At 41.2% G+C, this 16,716-nt stretch overlaps 1 protein-coding gene across 1 annotated transcript in view; it reads left to right on the forward strand.

Moving 5' to 3' along the window:
• Positions 1–16,716, forward strand: part of CFAP47 (cilia and flagella associated protein 47) — a 356,049-nt gene that overhangs the window by 257,860 nt on the left and 81,473 nt on the right. The window contains exons 55-56 of the mRNA XM_063457869.1: positions 1,872–1,983; positions 16,598–16,702. Of these exons, the coding sequence (XP_063313939.1) occupies positions 1,872–1,983; positions 16,598–16,702 (217 nt within the window). The remainder of the gene's footprint in view (positions 1–1,871; positions 1,984–16,597; positions 16,703–16,716) is intronic.

Consider the following 16,716-nt stretch of genomic DNA (forward strand, 5'->3'; position numbering starts at 1 on the left):
GGTATGAGGGCCCGACGTCCACAGGTGGGGTTTGTGCTTACAGCCCAACACCATGCAGGACGTTTGGCATTTGCCAGAGAACACCAAGATTGGCAAATTCGCCACTGGTGCCTTTTGCTCTTCACAGATGAAAGCAGGTTCACACTGAGCACATGTGACAGACGTGACAGAGTCTGGAGACGCAGTGGAGAACATTCTGCTGCCTGCAACATCCTCCAGCATGACCGGTTAGGCAGTGGGTCAGTAATGGTGTGGGGTGGCATTTCTTTGGGGGGCCACACAGCCCTCCATGTGCTCGCCAGAGGTAGCCTGGCTGCCATTAGGTACCGAGATGAGATCCTCAGACCCCTTGTGAGACCATATGCTGGTGCGGTTGGCCGTGGGTTCCTCCTAATGCAAGACAATGCCAGACCTCATGTGGCTGGAGTGTGTCAGCAGTTCCTGCAAGACGAAGGCATTGATGCTATGGACTGGCCTGCCCGTTCCCCAGACCAATCCAATTGAGCACATCTGGGACATCATGTCTCGCTCCATCCACCAATGTCACGTTGCACCACAGACTGTCCAGGAGTTGGCAGATGCTTTAGTCCAGGTCTGGGAGGAGATCCCTCAGGAGACCATCCGCCACCTCATCAGGAGCATGCACAGGCGTTGTAGGGAGGTTATACAGGCACATGGAGGCCACACACACTACTGAGCCTCATTTTGACTTGCTTTAAGGACATTACATCAAAGTTGGATCAGCCTGTAGTGTGTTTTTCCACTTTAATTTTTCCCTTTATTTTTTTGACCAGTGTATATAATTTGTGAATATGTACATATATCAATTACATTATATACATCAGCTGGAGATAGATAGATAGATAGATAGATAGATAATTATGCCCTCTAAATCTGCAAATAATTCACAGAATGAATACTGTACATAAAGACTGTTCACAAGGAGTGCACAAGCATGAAATACTTGTAGATGTCTAACTGAAAATTCAAATATGTCTATTGTACACAACTCAATCAATATTACAGTCTGTCCACCAGACGTTTATCAAGTCTGGTATATAGATTGAAAGGTCAGTTGTGTTTTGTAACCCAGTACAGATGCCACTTGTTTTCTAGTTAAAGACCTCCATGCCGTACTTTTAAATTATGCACTCTGTCTCTCTCAGAAAATTCTGGAAAAATCTAAATACTTCATAAACCACAATACTGAATGCCCGAGATGGGATTGCTTTCGAACGTGTGCTTCAGCATTAAGTATCTTTTATATTACATGATTTTTAAAACATTTTGATTATGGTGAGGGTTAGACCTAAGGCTCCTTTAAAGGACCACTCCACACCTATAATGCCCTTCAGCTTGCTGAAGTGCTTTATGGGTGAGGATTATCCCATAATAATGACAGTTTATAAAAATGCAGATTTCTCTTACAAATCAGCACTTTTATAAATAATTTAATGAAACATGTTTCTGGCTGTCAAAAAAAAAAACACCATGGGGGGGGGGGAGGGATTCCTCCTGCTTCCTTTATTTACCCTGAGCTAATGGAAGTGGAACGATGCGCTCTACCCAAGCATAGCTCAGACTAGCATCCAGACCTCAGATCAGTGTGCTGCATGCACCTGCATGGAAGGAGCCCTTTTAGTCTCTTCATGGGTAAATTGCTCATCATTGCCTCTGATTGGCTATTTCCCTGTGAAGAGACTGAATGTCTCTACCTGGGAAAAAGGGAATGCGGTTCATAATTATAAGTGTTTACAGTCTAGAAGAATGTGGGTTTGTGACTTCTTGAAAAATACGGGTGTGAATTTAAGGACAGCAAAAGGATAGAGTTATATCTTGAAGTTTATTTATATGTATTTTTTTCTCTCCAGATGGGCTCGCCTTATTATTCCATTACATAATCCAACAGAGGAGACTTTAGAGCTTGATGTTGTCAATAGTAACCCTGAGCATTTCTCAGTGGAAGTAGACCCAACGATGCCAGTAAGTTATTACTAAGTGAGAAAATGTGGTATCCATCAAGATACAATCTTTATTTGGGTGAACATTTTTTTTTTTTTTTTTTTAAATGCTATGTCATAGAAATACTAACTATTGTTTAAAGTATGTGCTTGTGATAACAATTTAATTTAAACTGTAACAGAACTGCAGTTTTTTGTGGCCTCTGTCAATACTATAGTCAATCATAAGTGGACCCCAACCTCATCTTAACAAAAATATACGTGTTATCATAAAACTGCATTTTTAAACCCTTTCACATTAAACATATGCACATTTTAATATGCAAATTCAATGTTCTAATTCTAATATTCAGTGATTCCTAGAATGGTAAAATATGCAAATAAACACAACTAGCAATGTCCCAATTTTACATTTCCTACATGCATTCTGTAGATTCCCTTGGCAACAGCATGCTATGTTAAACATAGCTATTTGGACAGAAGCACTGCTTAGGCTTTAAATGAACTATTATCCTGCCATGGAGAGATGATTATCTTTTTATTGCAGTATTGCACTGATACCTTTACTGTGTCATATGTTACAAATGTTAACTTCCATCATATTGATTGGTATTGCATCAGACCTGAGATGCTTGTCTTTTAAAATGAATTACTAGTCTGATAAAAAAACTGCATGCTCCAGTACTCTAGTTATTTCAGAATATCCATCCATACACACACAAAGAAAGAAGTCACAATTGAAGATTATGCTAGGTTTAGTGTACTTATCATCTTAATTTTAGCAATGACAAGAGGTGGGTATTTTACATTAGACATGTGCAATTCGTTTCGGTCCGAATATGAATTCGGACCAATTTGGGGAATTTCGGACATTCGGGTACTTCCGAATGTCCAAATAGCCGAAGTGCCGAATTGTCGAGGTCCCGAAGTTCAGAAATTACCAAAGTTCCGAAGTTCCGAAGCACAGTATTGCTTAAGTACTAATATACTTACCCAGTGGAAGAAGAAGAATGTTACACTGTATACAAGTTTAAATAAAAAGTATACAAACATAGCCAGGATTCAGCTGTAAGCATTTGCAACAATCAAGTAACGTACATTCATATAAAATGTAAGTTACTCAGCCAGTCAATGTAATGACAGGAATGAATAAGTAGATAACTCCCTAATTCCCACGGTATTAGGAAGCTATCTACTAAAGGCTGAAAGATCTGAATTGGTCTTTCAGCCAAATTTACTAATACTAAGTAAAGATTACTTAGTATTAGTAAATTATGCCCCTACACGCTATACCGCCTATAGCTGCTCACTGTAAAAAACAAAACAAAAAAACACATCCCCCTCTAAGCCTCCACCTGTGCCACGCGAGTGGGGACTTCTAACCTGGGCCTATTGCCCCCCCCAGTCCCCACCCCTGAGCGGTGGATGGGGCCCTAAATTAGAATAGAGGTGGGGACCTAATGTCCTCCCCCTAACCCCCACCCCTGAGTGGTGGATGGGAGCCCTAAATTAGAATGAGGGGGGGGACCTAAGGTCCTCTCGCCTGGCCCCCACCACTGAGCGGTGGGTGGGGGCCAGCCAGCAAAAAGCACAAAACCTCATCAACATGCCACAAGCTAGCCTGGTGCCTGGAAGGTGACATAAATGAATATCACACAACATACAACGTACTAGTGGGTCCTTACCAACCGTAACCTGAACTAGAACGTGGGCAGCCGAAATAGTTAATTGATCTAAAGGAACTTCCCAAAGAAAAAAAGATGCAAGACATAGTAACAGGGTCAGTAAACAGATTGTGATCCCTCACCACACAAGCAGCACAACCAGGAATCCCATGCGACAGATAGCAGTGTCTAGTGGCTGGTGACCATGAGTCCCATAAGAGGTCCTTAGCAGTCGCCAATAATGTAGGTATGTGCCAAGATCCACTGAAAGTGTCCATGCCACAAGATGTAACCAGGATCAAAGGATGAGCCATCCATCACAAAATCTTGAACATCCTGAAGGAGGAGAAGGTCTTTGCACTATAGATCCACAAGATCCAGGAACCAAGGCTTGCTCTTCCTGAGTGGCCACCCTGTCACTCGATGACTGCGAAGATGATGGATCATTCTAACCAAAATGGCAAAGGGGAAAATGCATATGCCCCGCGAGGTGGCCAGTCTTGGAGAAAAGCATCCACAGCCATGCATTCCAGATTTGGGAGCCAGCTGAAGACCGCCGGAGAGGGATGTGAGCCAGGAGAGAAACAGACTGAGGGAAAATGTTCCAATGCTCATGGAGCTGAGTGAAAACACTGTCATCTCCAGTTTCCAATTTTTGGCGTCCCTCTGTTGCCTGGAGAACCAATTTGCGGTGAGATTTGTCTCAGGAAAATGTTGCGAGACAGACATTATTTGTATATTTCCTTCATGATGTCTGTCAGCTATTGAGAGCAAGCACTGCCCAGGCGATTGATATACCTCATTGTTGACACGTCCATCCTAGGTGGGTGCAACAATTCAATCTCTCCCATTCCAAGCTATGGATTGTGAATGCACTCCCCATCGGTTACAGACAATAGATGTGCAAAGAACTCTCTGACCACTCCAATGTGTTCTGACCAATGTTCTTCTGTGCAATTTTCTGCGCTATACACACGCCAGCTCCACAGGCTGGCATCCAACTCTAGTATGAAATGTGATCAGGGTCCAAAGATTGCCCAACCATTCCAGGCTTGCATATTCCAGAGCCACCAAGGGAGTTCCAACTGAACGACCTTCATCAGTGGGACTTCTTGATCATACAAAGGCATCCTTCGGTGGGAACACGGAGCTGGTGGATGAAACCTTGCGCTCATCCACCTTCCATTTGAGGATGCCCCACAGATGCTGGACCATGTGTCCAGTCCATCACCTTTACCTGCAGCTTCTTTAGCAAGGCAGTGGTCGTCATGAAGGTGTGTTTGGGGTTGTTATCATGATGGAATACTGCCCTGCAGCCCAGTCTCTGAAGGGAGGGGCTCATGCTCTGCTTCAGTATGTCACAGTACATGTTGGCATTCATGGTTCCCTCAATGAACTGTAGCTCCCCAGTGTCGGCAGCACTCATGCAGGCCCAGACCATTACACTCCCACCACCATGCTTGACTATATGCAAGACACACTTGCCTTTGTACTCTTCACATGGATGCCACCACACATGCTTGACACCATCTGAACCAAATGAGTTTATCTTGGTCTCATCGGACCACAGGATATGGTTCCAGTAATCCATGTCCTTAGTCTGCTTGTCTTCAGCAAATTGTTTGCGGGCTTTCTTGTGCATCATCGTTAGGAGAGCTTCCCTCTGGGACGACAGCAATGCATACCAATTTGATGCAGTGTGCGGCATATGGTCTGAGCACTGACAGGCTGACCCCCCACCCCTTCAACCTCTGCAGCCATGCTGGCAGCACTTATACATCTATTTCCCAAAGGCAACTTCTGGATATGACGCTGAACATGTGCACTCAACTACTTTGGTCGATCATGGAGAGGCCTGTTCTGTGTGGGACCTATCCTGTGAAACCGCTGTATGGTCTTGCCCACCGTGCTGCAGCTCAGTTTCAGGGTCTTGGCAATCTTCTTATAGTCTCTAGGCCATCTTTATGTAGAGCAACAATTATTTTTTATCAGATTCTCAGAGTTCTGTGCCATGAGATGTCATGTTGAACTTACAGTGACCAATATGAGAGAGTGTGAGAGCGATAACACCAAATTTAACACACCTGAGACCTTGTAACACTAGCAAGTCACATAACACCAGGGACGGAAAATGGCTAATTTGGACATTTCCACTTAGGGGTGAACTCACTTTTGTTGCCAACAGTTTAAACATCAATGGCTGTGTGTTGAGTTGTTTTGAGGGGACAGCAAATTTATAATGTTATACAGACTATACACTTACTACTTTATATTGTAGCAGAGTGTCATTTCTTCAGTGTTGTCACATTAAAATATATAATAAAATATTCACAAAAATGTGAGTTTACTCACTTTTGTGAGATACTGTAACATAGAAACATAGAATGTGACGGCAGATAAGAACCATTCGGCCCATCTAGCCTGCCCAATTTTCTAAATACTTTCATAAGTCCCTGGCCTTATCTTATAGCTAGGATAGCCTTATGCCTATCCCACGCATGCTTAAACTTCTTCACTGTGTTAACCTCTCCCACTTCAGCTTGAAGGCCATTCTATGCATTTACTATCCTCTCAGTAAAGTAATACTTCCTGAAATTATTTTTAAACTTTTGCCCCTCTAATGTTGTGGTAGTTTTTCTTATTTTAAATATAGTTTCCTCCTTTACTGTGTTGTTTCCCTTTATATATTTAAATGTTTCTATCATATCCCCCCTGTCTCGTCTTTCCTCCAAGCTATACATGTTAAGTTTCTTTAACCTTTTCTTGTAAAATTTTATCCTGCAACCCATGAGCCAGTTTAGTCTCTGAACTCTCTCTAAAGTATCAATATCCTTCTGGAGATACGGTCTCCAGTACTGCGTACAATACTCCAAGTGAGGTCTCACCAGTGTTCTGTACAACGGCATGAGCACTTCCCTCTTTCTACTGCTAATACCTCTCCCTATACAATCAAGCATTCTGCTAGCATTTCCTGCTGCTCTATTACATTGTCTGTCTACCTTTAAGTCATCTGAAATAATTACCCCTATATGCCTTTCCATCAAATATTCTGTACTCTGCCCCAGGGTTTTTACGTCCAAGATGCATTATTTTGCACTTATCCACATTAAATGTCAGCTGCCACAACTCTGACCATTTTTCTAGTTTACCTAAATCATTTGCCATTTGGCTTATCCCTCCTGGAATATCAACCCTGTTACATATCTTAGCATCATCAGCAAAAAGACATACCGTACAGTCAAGACCTTCTGCAATATCACTAATAAAAATATTAAAGAGAATGGGTTCAAGTACAGACCCCTGAGGTAACCCACTTTTGACAAGACCATGTTTGGAATATACTCTATTGACTAAACCCTCGGCTGCCTGTCACTCAGCCACTGCCTTACCCATTCAACAGTGAGTAACATAAAATGAAAGTAAAAGCTCTGACGTGATACTGTGGAAAAGCATAGAAAGAGGAGGTGCCTAAGTCACTCCACTCTATATATGTGCCGAACTGTTTTCTGATTACTTGCCTTGTTTCTATGTTAAAGTTCTTTGCTGCTGTGGAGTTTAGTAAAGAAGGATAATTCAAAATATGAGCCTCCTGTCATGATGTAAACTTAAATTTTTACAACAGTAATTTTAAGACTCAAATAACCTCCATTTTTGAATCCTTTCCATAGTTCATATTCTTCCCGAAGAGAGTTATAGTGCAAATGGCTTCTGAAAGGGCTAATGTTTATACTATACCCTAATACCTCCATTTAAAGGCTACAAAACCGCACCATTTCTATAGCAGAATAACAAAATATATCATTTGGAATCCTATTTTAAGTGGTAAAATGTTTCTTCTGTGTGAAAATACTGCTGAATAAAAAAACATCTCAAGTTTGAAGAAACTCAGTGACTTGAAATAAATTCCAATTCCTTTATTTATTCATAAAGCTATCCACCAGTTTCAATGCACTGCATTCGAATGGCGTAAAAGGTTACACAGCTGAAAGTAACTAAATAAATCACTCATTTTCATATTTAATACAAGATCTATTTCCATAAATGAATAAAAAAACAGACTACATTCATTCACCTATATGACCTGTTTTGCTATTTTTCAGTTGGCACCTCTTTTAGCTTCTCTATGCTAAGAAAACAGTTTTTTGGTGTAAAATGGTCTATCTGTACAACTCAGTATTTAATAGCTTAGCTTCTTGTGAATGTAATTCATAATGTTTTGTTATCTTGCTATAGGAATTCAGAAATATGTTTGAAGTTCAATTTTATTTCATAAGTCATTAACATAGAAATGGGTTTGAATTTAATTATCCTGACTTCTGACTCAAGCTTATTGCAAGTGAACTATCCAGAGAGTTAAAAATATTCCCCTCGTTGCCTAGTTGCTCTAGTTCATTAAGAGTGACCGAAATGTCATCAGAAGTAAAAGCCTAGTACAATACAAGGACCCCTTGAAAAATCAGTTCAGTTCATTAACTTTTTAATGCCTTCCTTACAGGCTAAAAGATAGGGATTATATGAGAAATGACAAATAATTGTCTGTTAGATAGACCCCTTAGTCAATGGAGAACCCATTATGTGGTATAATAATAATCTAAACAATTACGGTAATCATTTTAACTTTTGTTAGAAATAGATGAATAACTGAATCTTTATATTGTAATGCATTGCTTCCCAACAACGGGTATAGATAGACTACTGGTAACTTGATTTTACATTTCAAGTTAATTATTAGTGTGACAATAAAGCCCTAATATTGTCCATGGATACTTCACTTAACTTACACAGCTGATCACTATACCTGGGCTTGGAGTCTCTTTATCCACATTAAAGCAGTTACAGCAAGGAAAGAAACAACCAGCTTTTTTCTTGGTACAAACTGCCTTTAATTTCACTTCACATCAGTATATACAAACTACATTTCCCTTGCCCATCTGCAAGTCCACCTGGAAAACAAAAGCATACCTAGTTCGGCCAGGCAGGTATCTCAGCGTGGGGTAAAGCTCCGCATATTGTGCCATGTTGCACTTTAAAGTCTTTTTGTAACATTTCTCCTCCCCAAAGAAAGTCCTGCTGCCAGGCTGAGACCCTACTACCTAGGCTGGGCCGGTGCAAGGATTTTTGGGTACACAGGCGAAGGTTATTTTGGCGGCCCCCCACCCAAAAAAAAGCATCTTCATCTGTGTGCCTCTTTTGAATGTCTGACCCCTGTTTGTGTATCTTATGCCCTATTTTTCCCCATTGTGTGTCTTACACCTTCTTGTGTATGTCCCTATGTATCTGTCTCCCCCCAGCCCCTCTGTGTCTCTTTTTCCTCTTCACCAGCCCCTCTTCCACCCCCAGTCCCTTTGTTTTTCCACTCCCAGGCCCTTCTGTGTGTCTCTTACATCCCCAGCCTCATTTCTGTGTCTTTTTATCCCCTCATGTCCCCATGTGTGTCTGTCTCCCCACTCAGGCCCCCCTCTATGTCACTCTCCCCTCCACGTCCCTTAGTGTTCCTCTTGCCTCCCCTCCATGTCCCTTACTAGTGCTCTCCCCTCCCTGTCCCTTAGGTGTCCCCATCTATCTCTTACTGTTCCTCTCCCCTCCATGTCCCTTAGTGGTTCTCTCCAGAATGTACGATAATGGAAGGTTAAACATTAGATTTCTCTTTACATAAAGTGCTTAGGAAGGCTTTGCAAGTGACAAGTAGGGAGGTGTGACAAGGGCTGTTTGGAGAACTCTGAGGACACCACTGGTTGTTTATCCCTGAATATGCCTGTATTTATTTTGATAATTTGAGTGTTTTTAACTTTAAAAAAAACAAAACTATTACGAAAGAGAACACTATCCAGTTATTATCTCTTTATTAGGTAACCACCTTAGGGAATGCAGCACCTATTGAAATTAAATCTAGGGCTATCCTTAAGTTTGACATATTCAGATTTATTTTTAAATAAACTCATTTTGAATGCTTATTATTGTTAGAGTATTTCTATATTAATTGCACTTAATTCAGTGTATTTGGAATCCAAGTGAGTATGTATTTGCTTCTAGCCTTCCTTTTTAATTGTGGGTGTTTTTAACCATTTCTTTTATATTTTAATTGTGATTGCGTGGACTTTGTTAATTTCTCATTACCGGCCGGTTACATAACACACCTTTGCAAAACTATTATACGATACTACATAGTGTATAGAACACCTGCTAACTAGCTCACAGAGCTATTAATCCATATAATATTATCCATAGAACTAGCACATTTTGAGAACCATACCTGACATTCTGCCATGCTGCATGATGACTGCATTGGAATTAAGCGAGGGAGGTGAGAGGTATTTGGAGAATAGGGCTGCGCAAAATGACTCAGTGGACTGACTGGGCTGCCTGAACTAACATTCACTGTCACTGGAGTCTGCAAGGAAACAAATCAAAGATTTAATGAGACACCCAACATTCCTATATGTCCATCACTGTCATTATGTGACAACACAATATGTTCTTGCAGATAATCAGTGTAAAAGTAAGCAAAAATGTCAGCATAACCATGCTTTTCTAAGTAGCATTGCATACAGCAATGATTTTGCAGTAGGCTAGAATGTTAGTGTAACACTGAATATTACTTACTATGCAGGCTGTTCTAGCTCTCTCCCGTACCTCCCTGTATCTGCAGCAAATTGGCCCATACGTGGGCGGAAGCCAGGTGCGTCAGCATCAGACTGCAGGGGACTCTGGGGATGGTGAAAGTTGCACCCTCCTCCTGACATCTTCAAGCAAGGGCAAGGTAGGCTGTGCCTGTAGAAAAATCTGAATCCCTGGCCGATGGCTGGGGATTTGGATTTTTGCAGCCACCTTCTCCTCCCACCCCCGCTCAGGTGCCCTAATGCAGCCACCTTATGGACGCGCCGGCCTTGTGCCCTGGTCACAGGCTGCAGGAGGATAGGGCTACCCCTCTATTCTCCTACACAGTCCATCAGCATTACCATGTGACTGGTCTTTGCGATATTGGATGGTAAAATTGTACTGCTGAAGTGCCAAGCTCCACCTCAGCAGCCGCCCATTGTCAGCTGCCACTCGGTTTAGCTAGCACAGGGGATTGTGGTCTGTTACCACCGTGCACTCCCTTCCATGAATATAGGTTTCTTGAGAGCCCAGACTACAGCAAGGAACTCTTTCTCTATGGCCGCATAGCTGATAAAAACTACTGGATGCTCGTTCCCCTGATCATCCACTTGGCATTATTACTGATTCTCAAGTGGCCCACCAGAGGGACCTCATGGGCCAGGGTCATCAGCTGGGTTTGGCAGTAAGAAGAGACAACAAGTTGACGGGTCACTTTCCATTCCTGCCCCGCCTCCTTTACATTACTCTCCCTGTACAGCAGTCCTCCCACCCAAAAGATCCTCTCTCCCTGTGGTCCTACCTCTCCTGTCTCTACCCTGTCCCTCATCCCAGCTAATCTAGGGTCCAGCAGGGTCAGTCCACGCAGTCTTAGTCAGATCACGGGGGTTCGGTTTGACCAGATCCTTTGCCAGAGTGGGAGTGCCACCTTTGTGTATGGTGGGTTGAGTGAAAAGGTTCACTACCAGTGAATCATTGTCTCGGATGGCGGCTGTCGGCACCCTTGGTCCATCCTCACAGTGCCAGTGCCGCCCTGTGGTAGCGATGCCGGAACGATTGGGGTGGGGCGCTTTCTGCTTCTTCTTGGTCGCTGGTGAAGTGGCTGAGTAGCTGTGGCTAAAGGGGGTACGTAGTCTGGGAAAAAGTTCTTTGCTTTAGCCTCTTGAGCCCAGGTTATGACCTGGACGAAGTAGCTCTCTATTGGAACCATGTCGTTCCCCAATAATATATCCACAGGAAGGCCTCGCAACACTCCCATCTCCCTGTATCCACAGCCTGCACCCCAGTCCAGCCACACAGGCCATAGAAATAGCAAGTCGCCCTCCGCCAGCAACAGCAATCACTTGGGGTTGGGGCAATCGCGGGACACCTCCCAACAAATGAGGCTTAACAATAGTCAAGAAAGCCCCGGTGTCACGCAGTATTTCTGAAGGTTGCCATTTACCAGCTTTCGCTGGTGGTGGTGGCAGCTTAGGTCATCTCTGGGCTCCTGTGTGGTCAGCACCGGCGTCACTCCTAGGAACCAGGTGGGCCAGTCCGAACAATCATGGTACTGGTCCACCCGCTTCTTCTGCTGTCCCAACATATTCCTCAGGACCCCACTTTCCCACCATTTGGACCGGTGGAACTGGGCGATTAGGACCATGGGCCGGGAAGGACAGTCTCTCACAAAATGCCCCTGGCGCTGGCACTCATGACAAACAGGCTGGTGCTTTGCCCCGGGACTCTTTGTGGGACCAGTGGCTCTGTTGCTCCCGTTCTGGGACGTTGACCCTGGCACTGGGGTACATAGCCCGGTCTGGCTGTGGGACATTAAAAATATGTGCTAAAAAACCCCCACAAACATGTTTAAAATGACTACACTGTTTAATATACAGCACAAATGTGCTAAAACAGACATTGTTATTTTAGCAGATTACCTGCCAGTTAAACTCATGTCACAGTGCCAATAAATGTTCATGTAATAACTACTTAGCTCTGTATTTATGTTATTGATTATACTGATTTATTTTCCTTTACTTATAAACATATATTGCTTTTAACAATCACAGACCAGAACATTCATCTCTTTCAACAGAGTGCATTATTGATTGTATTTTATAGATAAGTAAACTCAATGGCCAATTGTCTCCATTGCTGTCATATACAAGTCAAACATTGTGCTCCACATGTTATAGAATGCAGGACAAGAATCAAATATCAATATATTTAATTACCAGCTATATATACACTAAAACTATAGTATTAGAACTGCAAACTATTACTCTAATGGTTTATATGTATAAATTTGCTGTTGATAGCAGTTTTCAACATAATAATATTGTTTTCCCCAGTGCCTAGATACCCATTATTGTTCTTTAGTAATAAAATTTAAAGTGGCTCTGTCACCATCAATTATTGTCTTTGCATTATATTCCATGGGAAAAGCAGAAGGTGAGTTCTACTTACCTGAGACTGTCCCTCGCAAAAGCTGCCAAGCTCTTCCTGCTGTCAGGAGCCCACGTCAGCGTTAGAGTCTTCCACATGATCGAGGTTACACTATTGAGATCTATGGAGTGAAAGCTAGGAGCTTGACAAGACTTGACAAAATGTACCCCCCCGCCTTTCTGTTAAGCTTGTCAAGTGGAGGAAAACTACTAAAGCAAAGTAGTCCCTAATATGTTTTAATATATCTCTTGACTGTGTTGGAATTTCACAGAAACCCCAACACATTTAATGAGAGTATTTCATAGAGATTGTATCTTTATGAAATAGTCATTTGGATGGGGGGAGGTGACAGTGCCTCTTTGAACGCATAAAAAAAAAAAAGAGAGAAAGACAGCTACAATGAATTTTAGATCATCTGCAAATGTGTGTGAAACCATGACTGTTTATATCATACTATAAATATAATTATTTATTAAATGTTGGTAATCAATAATGATGGACTAACATTTGCAGGCACACAGACTCACTAAGATTCCCTTACATTCTCAAAGACTTATTCTTATACATACAAATGTACAAATTCAGACACCTTCTAATGGGTACATGAATATTTACAAACACAATCATGCATTCTTACAAGCACTCTCACAGACACATTTAAAAGCACATACACACAACAACAAATACACACACTCTCAGAAACCCTGTTTTTGACACTTGCTGAAACTCTTTTAGTCATTCATACATTAATTCTTTACAGACAAATTCAGACACTCAAACCTAGTCTTACAGACCTATGGACAATTTTAGGCACACTTTCACATATACTATTTGACAGACTCTTACACTGAGAGATAACACATTAACCAAGAATGTGGCCTTTACAATAAAGGGTAACAGAGCTTCCCTATTTATTTGGTCCAGCTACTATTTTGTGCTTGCGTAAGCAACACATTAAAGTGTTGTGTAGTAGTTGTGTATTGTCATTACTGAATTAAAGGAATTATTTTAGACTGATTTTTTGTGAAGTTAGGTTGATTTAAGATCAGCTTTGAATTTGGGAACATACACCTAGTATTGTGAAATGATCTCATATTGTTTGGCGATTAACCAAATTATTGTCTCAAAATTAGTTACATAACATTAAAGGACACCGTTACCATGTGTGGTAATTGTCAACAGACCTAGTAGGTTGATGGCATTCTTTTGGCTTTCTTTAAACATAAACCTATGATTCTATTGAAACTAGATTGTAAGATGACTAATCAAACCAAATTACTTTTTTCTAAGTGATTTAAGGATTTGAGCTTCTTAATCCAGATTATTCAACTCTGTGCATTATCTTTGGCTTCAAACTGTTTAAAACGGTTTGCCTTATCTAAAAATGACATGCATGTTTTGCTCAAGCAGTTCAGTTCTGAATCATATCTGCCTATCCCTTCTTCTGAGCTACGGCTTGTGATCATGTCTTTACCAATAGGGTTGTCATTGTATTTCATATGCTGTCATTACTTTTAAACCGGCTACTCTTCATTTATTACGTAATTTTAACCCTGTAATTCAGGTTATTTTGAATGTAAGCCAAATGTCAGACCTCTTTTTTAGTTGGTACATTTCACAATCAAACTAATATTAATTAAATATTAAATTATTTGGCTGCAGTCATAATTTTGAAGATAATTCCGTGTTACAATCCTTTTCATTGGATGTATTGGTTATTTTGTTCCTTCTATTATTATGAGCAACAACACTATGTACTAATGTCCCCAACATATACAATTGTCGTGATGAGGGGTGGAGCCGAGTAACTGAGCTGAGCGGTCACACTTACTGGGAGCTCCACACTATTTAAAATTCACCACAAGGAGGAGCTGAATGATATGCCTGGAGAAATAATCTCCAAGGCTGGCCCCCATGAAGTCTGACACTAACCGTGTGCTGAAGGCGATGCTAGCAGACCTCCAGACTAATATACTATCAGATACAGCAACGATCCATATGGATATTCAGGGCCTATTGGAAAGCATGCAAGCCCTGAAGCTACAGGTAATTACACACAACAATTGGCTTCACTGCAACAACAGGCCGTAAGCTATGATCTCCACTTTGCAGCGATGGAAGACATGAGGCATAGAAACAATGTGAAGGACAGGGGCATCAGGGAAGATATCCCTGCAGCAGAATTGCCACATCTACTAAGGCAATTATTATTTGCGATCCTGCCCCAAAGACAAGGGGAGGTGATAGGGCTGGAAGGATTCTTCCGAGTGCCCAAGTCATCTGAGGTTTCAGACGCAGTGCCTAAGTACCAGGTGGTTCGTTTCCAGAGTGGCAAAGGCAAGGGTGCAGTCCTGGAGGCCATTAATAAATGCATACCCAATGACTTTAAATCAATGTCACTCACCTTTTACGCAGATCTCTTGGAAGGCACACTGGAGACGGTCATTACGGCCATTCACATCTCTTCTCAGAAAGCAAAACATCCAGTACTGCTGGTGGATGGCATGCGCACTCATGGTCCTTAAAGGTGAAGATAGGCATGTAATTCATGACCTTGCCAATGAGACGGCATTGCTTGCTACCTTGAGTCTCCCACATGACTTTCTGAAACCCCAGGGCTCTGGGCAGCAGAATTTGCACCTCACACATGGAATCCAGTGACGGCAACATTTATACCTAAACCGTCCACACTGGACTTTTATGCATCTGTCACTACCTGACCTTCCTTATGAGGAAGCTTGTCCATGCTTGATGTGGCTTTACCTTGTTTCAACTTGCTTACTTTAGTTTGATCACTAGTCTAATGCTTTTTGCACTAAACTGGATCAGTTTACTAACCTAATAGAATCCTCCCCCCCCCCCCCCCCCCACCTCTAGATACTCTAGATGACACTGACACCTAGAGCCAATCAGGATAGGCAAGTATTAATTTTACCCAAATTCATACCCATACATCCATATATTGAAGCAACCTTAGGCATTATTTTTATAGCACCGAGAGCTTAACTGATAATAGCTATTTAGTCAAATATTAGGGTTATTTCGGATGTTCTTTGTATTCAGCTGTGAGCATACTTACTATAATCAAACATTTTCAATTTATGGCATGCTTTGCTGGTATATGCTTTGGTTTATCAATCTGCATAATATTTTGTATGAACTTACATTCATGCTTTTATATATTGTTTTGCTATAACTATGAATTGAAATAAAAAATTAAGAATTAAAATAATAATGTGCTATATGTACATACGTTTAAGATTTTTTAGGAAAATCAGTTACATTTGAAACATCTTTATAGTTTAAAATCATACAAAATTATTATTATTTAATAGATTATCCGTAATATAGGAAAAGTTTTATTTGAGAAGTTTTTGGAACTAATTTTAAGACTTTCTTTTTGAGCAATATATCCACTGATCTAAAACCAATTCAGATGTTAGATGTCAGATGTTCGGATGTCATTATACAATCAAGAGCAGATGCTGACATAAAACTAAGGGAAATGTTTAGCCTTAGGAATAGTGTCTTCATTTGTACATCCCCTGTTGACACTATCAGACTGTCACAATCTTACCACTGCGGATTTCAAATTAAATTGCCATTATTCAAAATACACATAATACACATTCTTTTTAGTATGAAAAAAAAATCTCATATAAAACTACCTAGATAAGTTGAAGAATTTCATGTATTAGCTTGCATTAAGACTTTGTAGCATAGCTTTCTATTTAGTATTCAGTTTCACCTTATTAGTTACTGAAGGTGCTGTGATTGCTTTAGGCTATATTACAACTGTTTACTTTATCATGTTTAGCAGGCCATGAATGCCTAAGGTGAAGAAAGCTTACAGTGCAGCACACTAATCACCAGGAGATCTGCTTTGCTTATAACTGCTACTGCCTCAAATCTATTGATCACCATCTCTTTATGCTATGTTTTGTACAGGTATTGGTGCCACCTCACACTACTAGTGAAGTTACAGCCAAGTTTTGCCCATCTGCCCTTGGTAAAGGAAATCACAGAGCATCCATCACCTTTAAAAATCCACAGGTATGTGTATAACT

This window comes from Pelobates fuscus, chromosome 1 (assembly GCF_036172605.1).
Source record: "Pelobates fuscus isolate aPelFus1 chromosome 1, aPelFus1.pri, whole genome shotgun sequence".
Classification (NCBI taxonomy): Eukaryota; Metazoa; Chordata; class Amphibia; order Anura; family Pelobatidae; genus Pelobates; species Pelobates fuscus.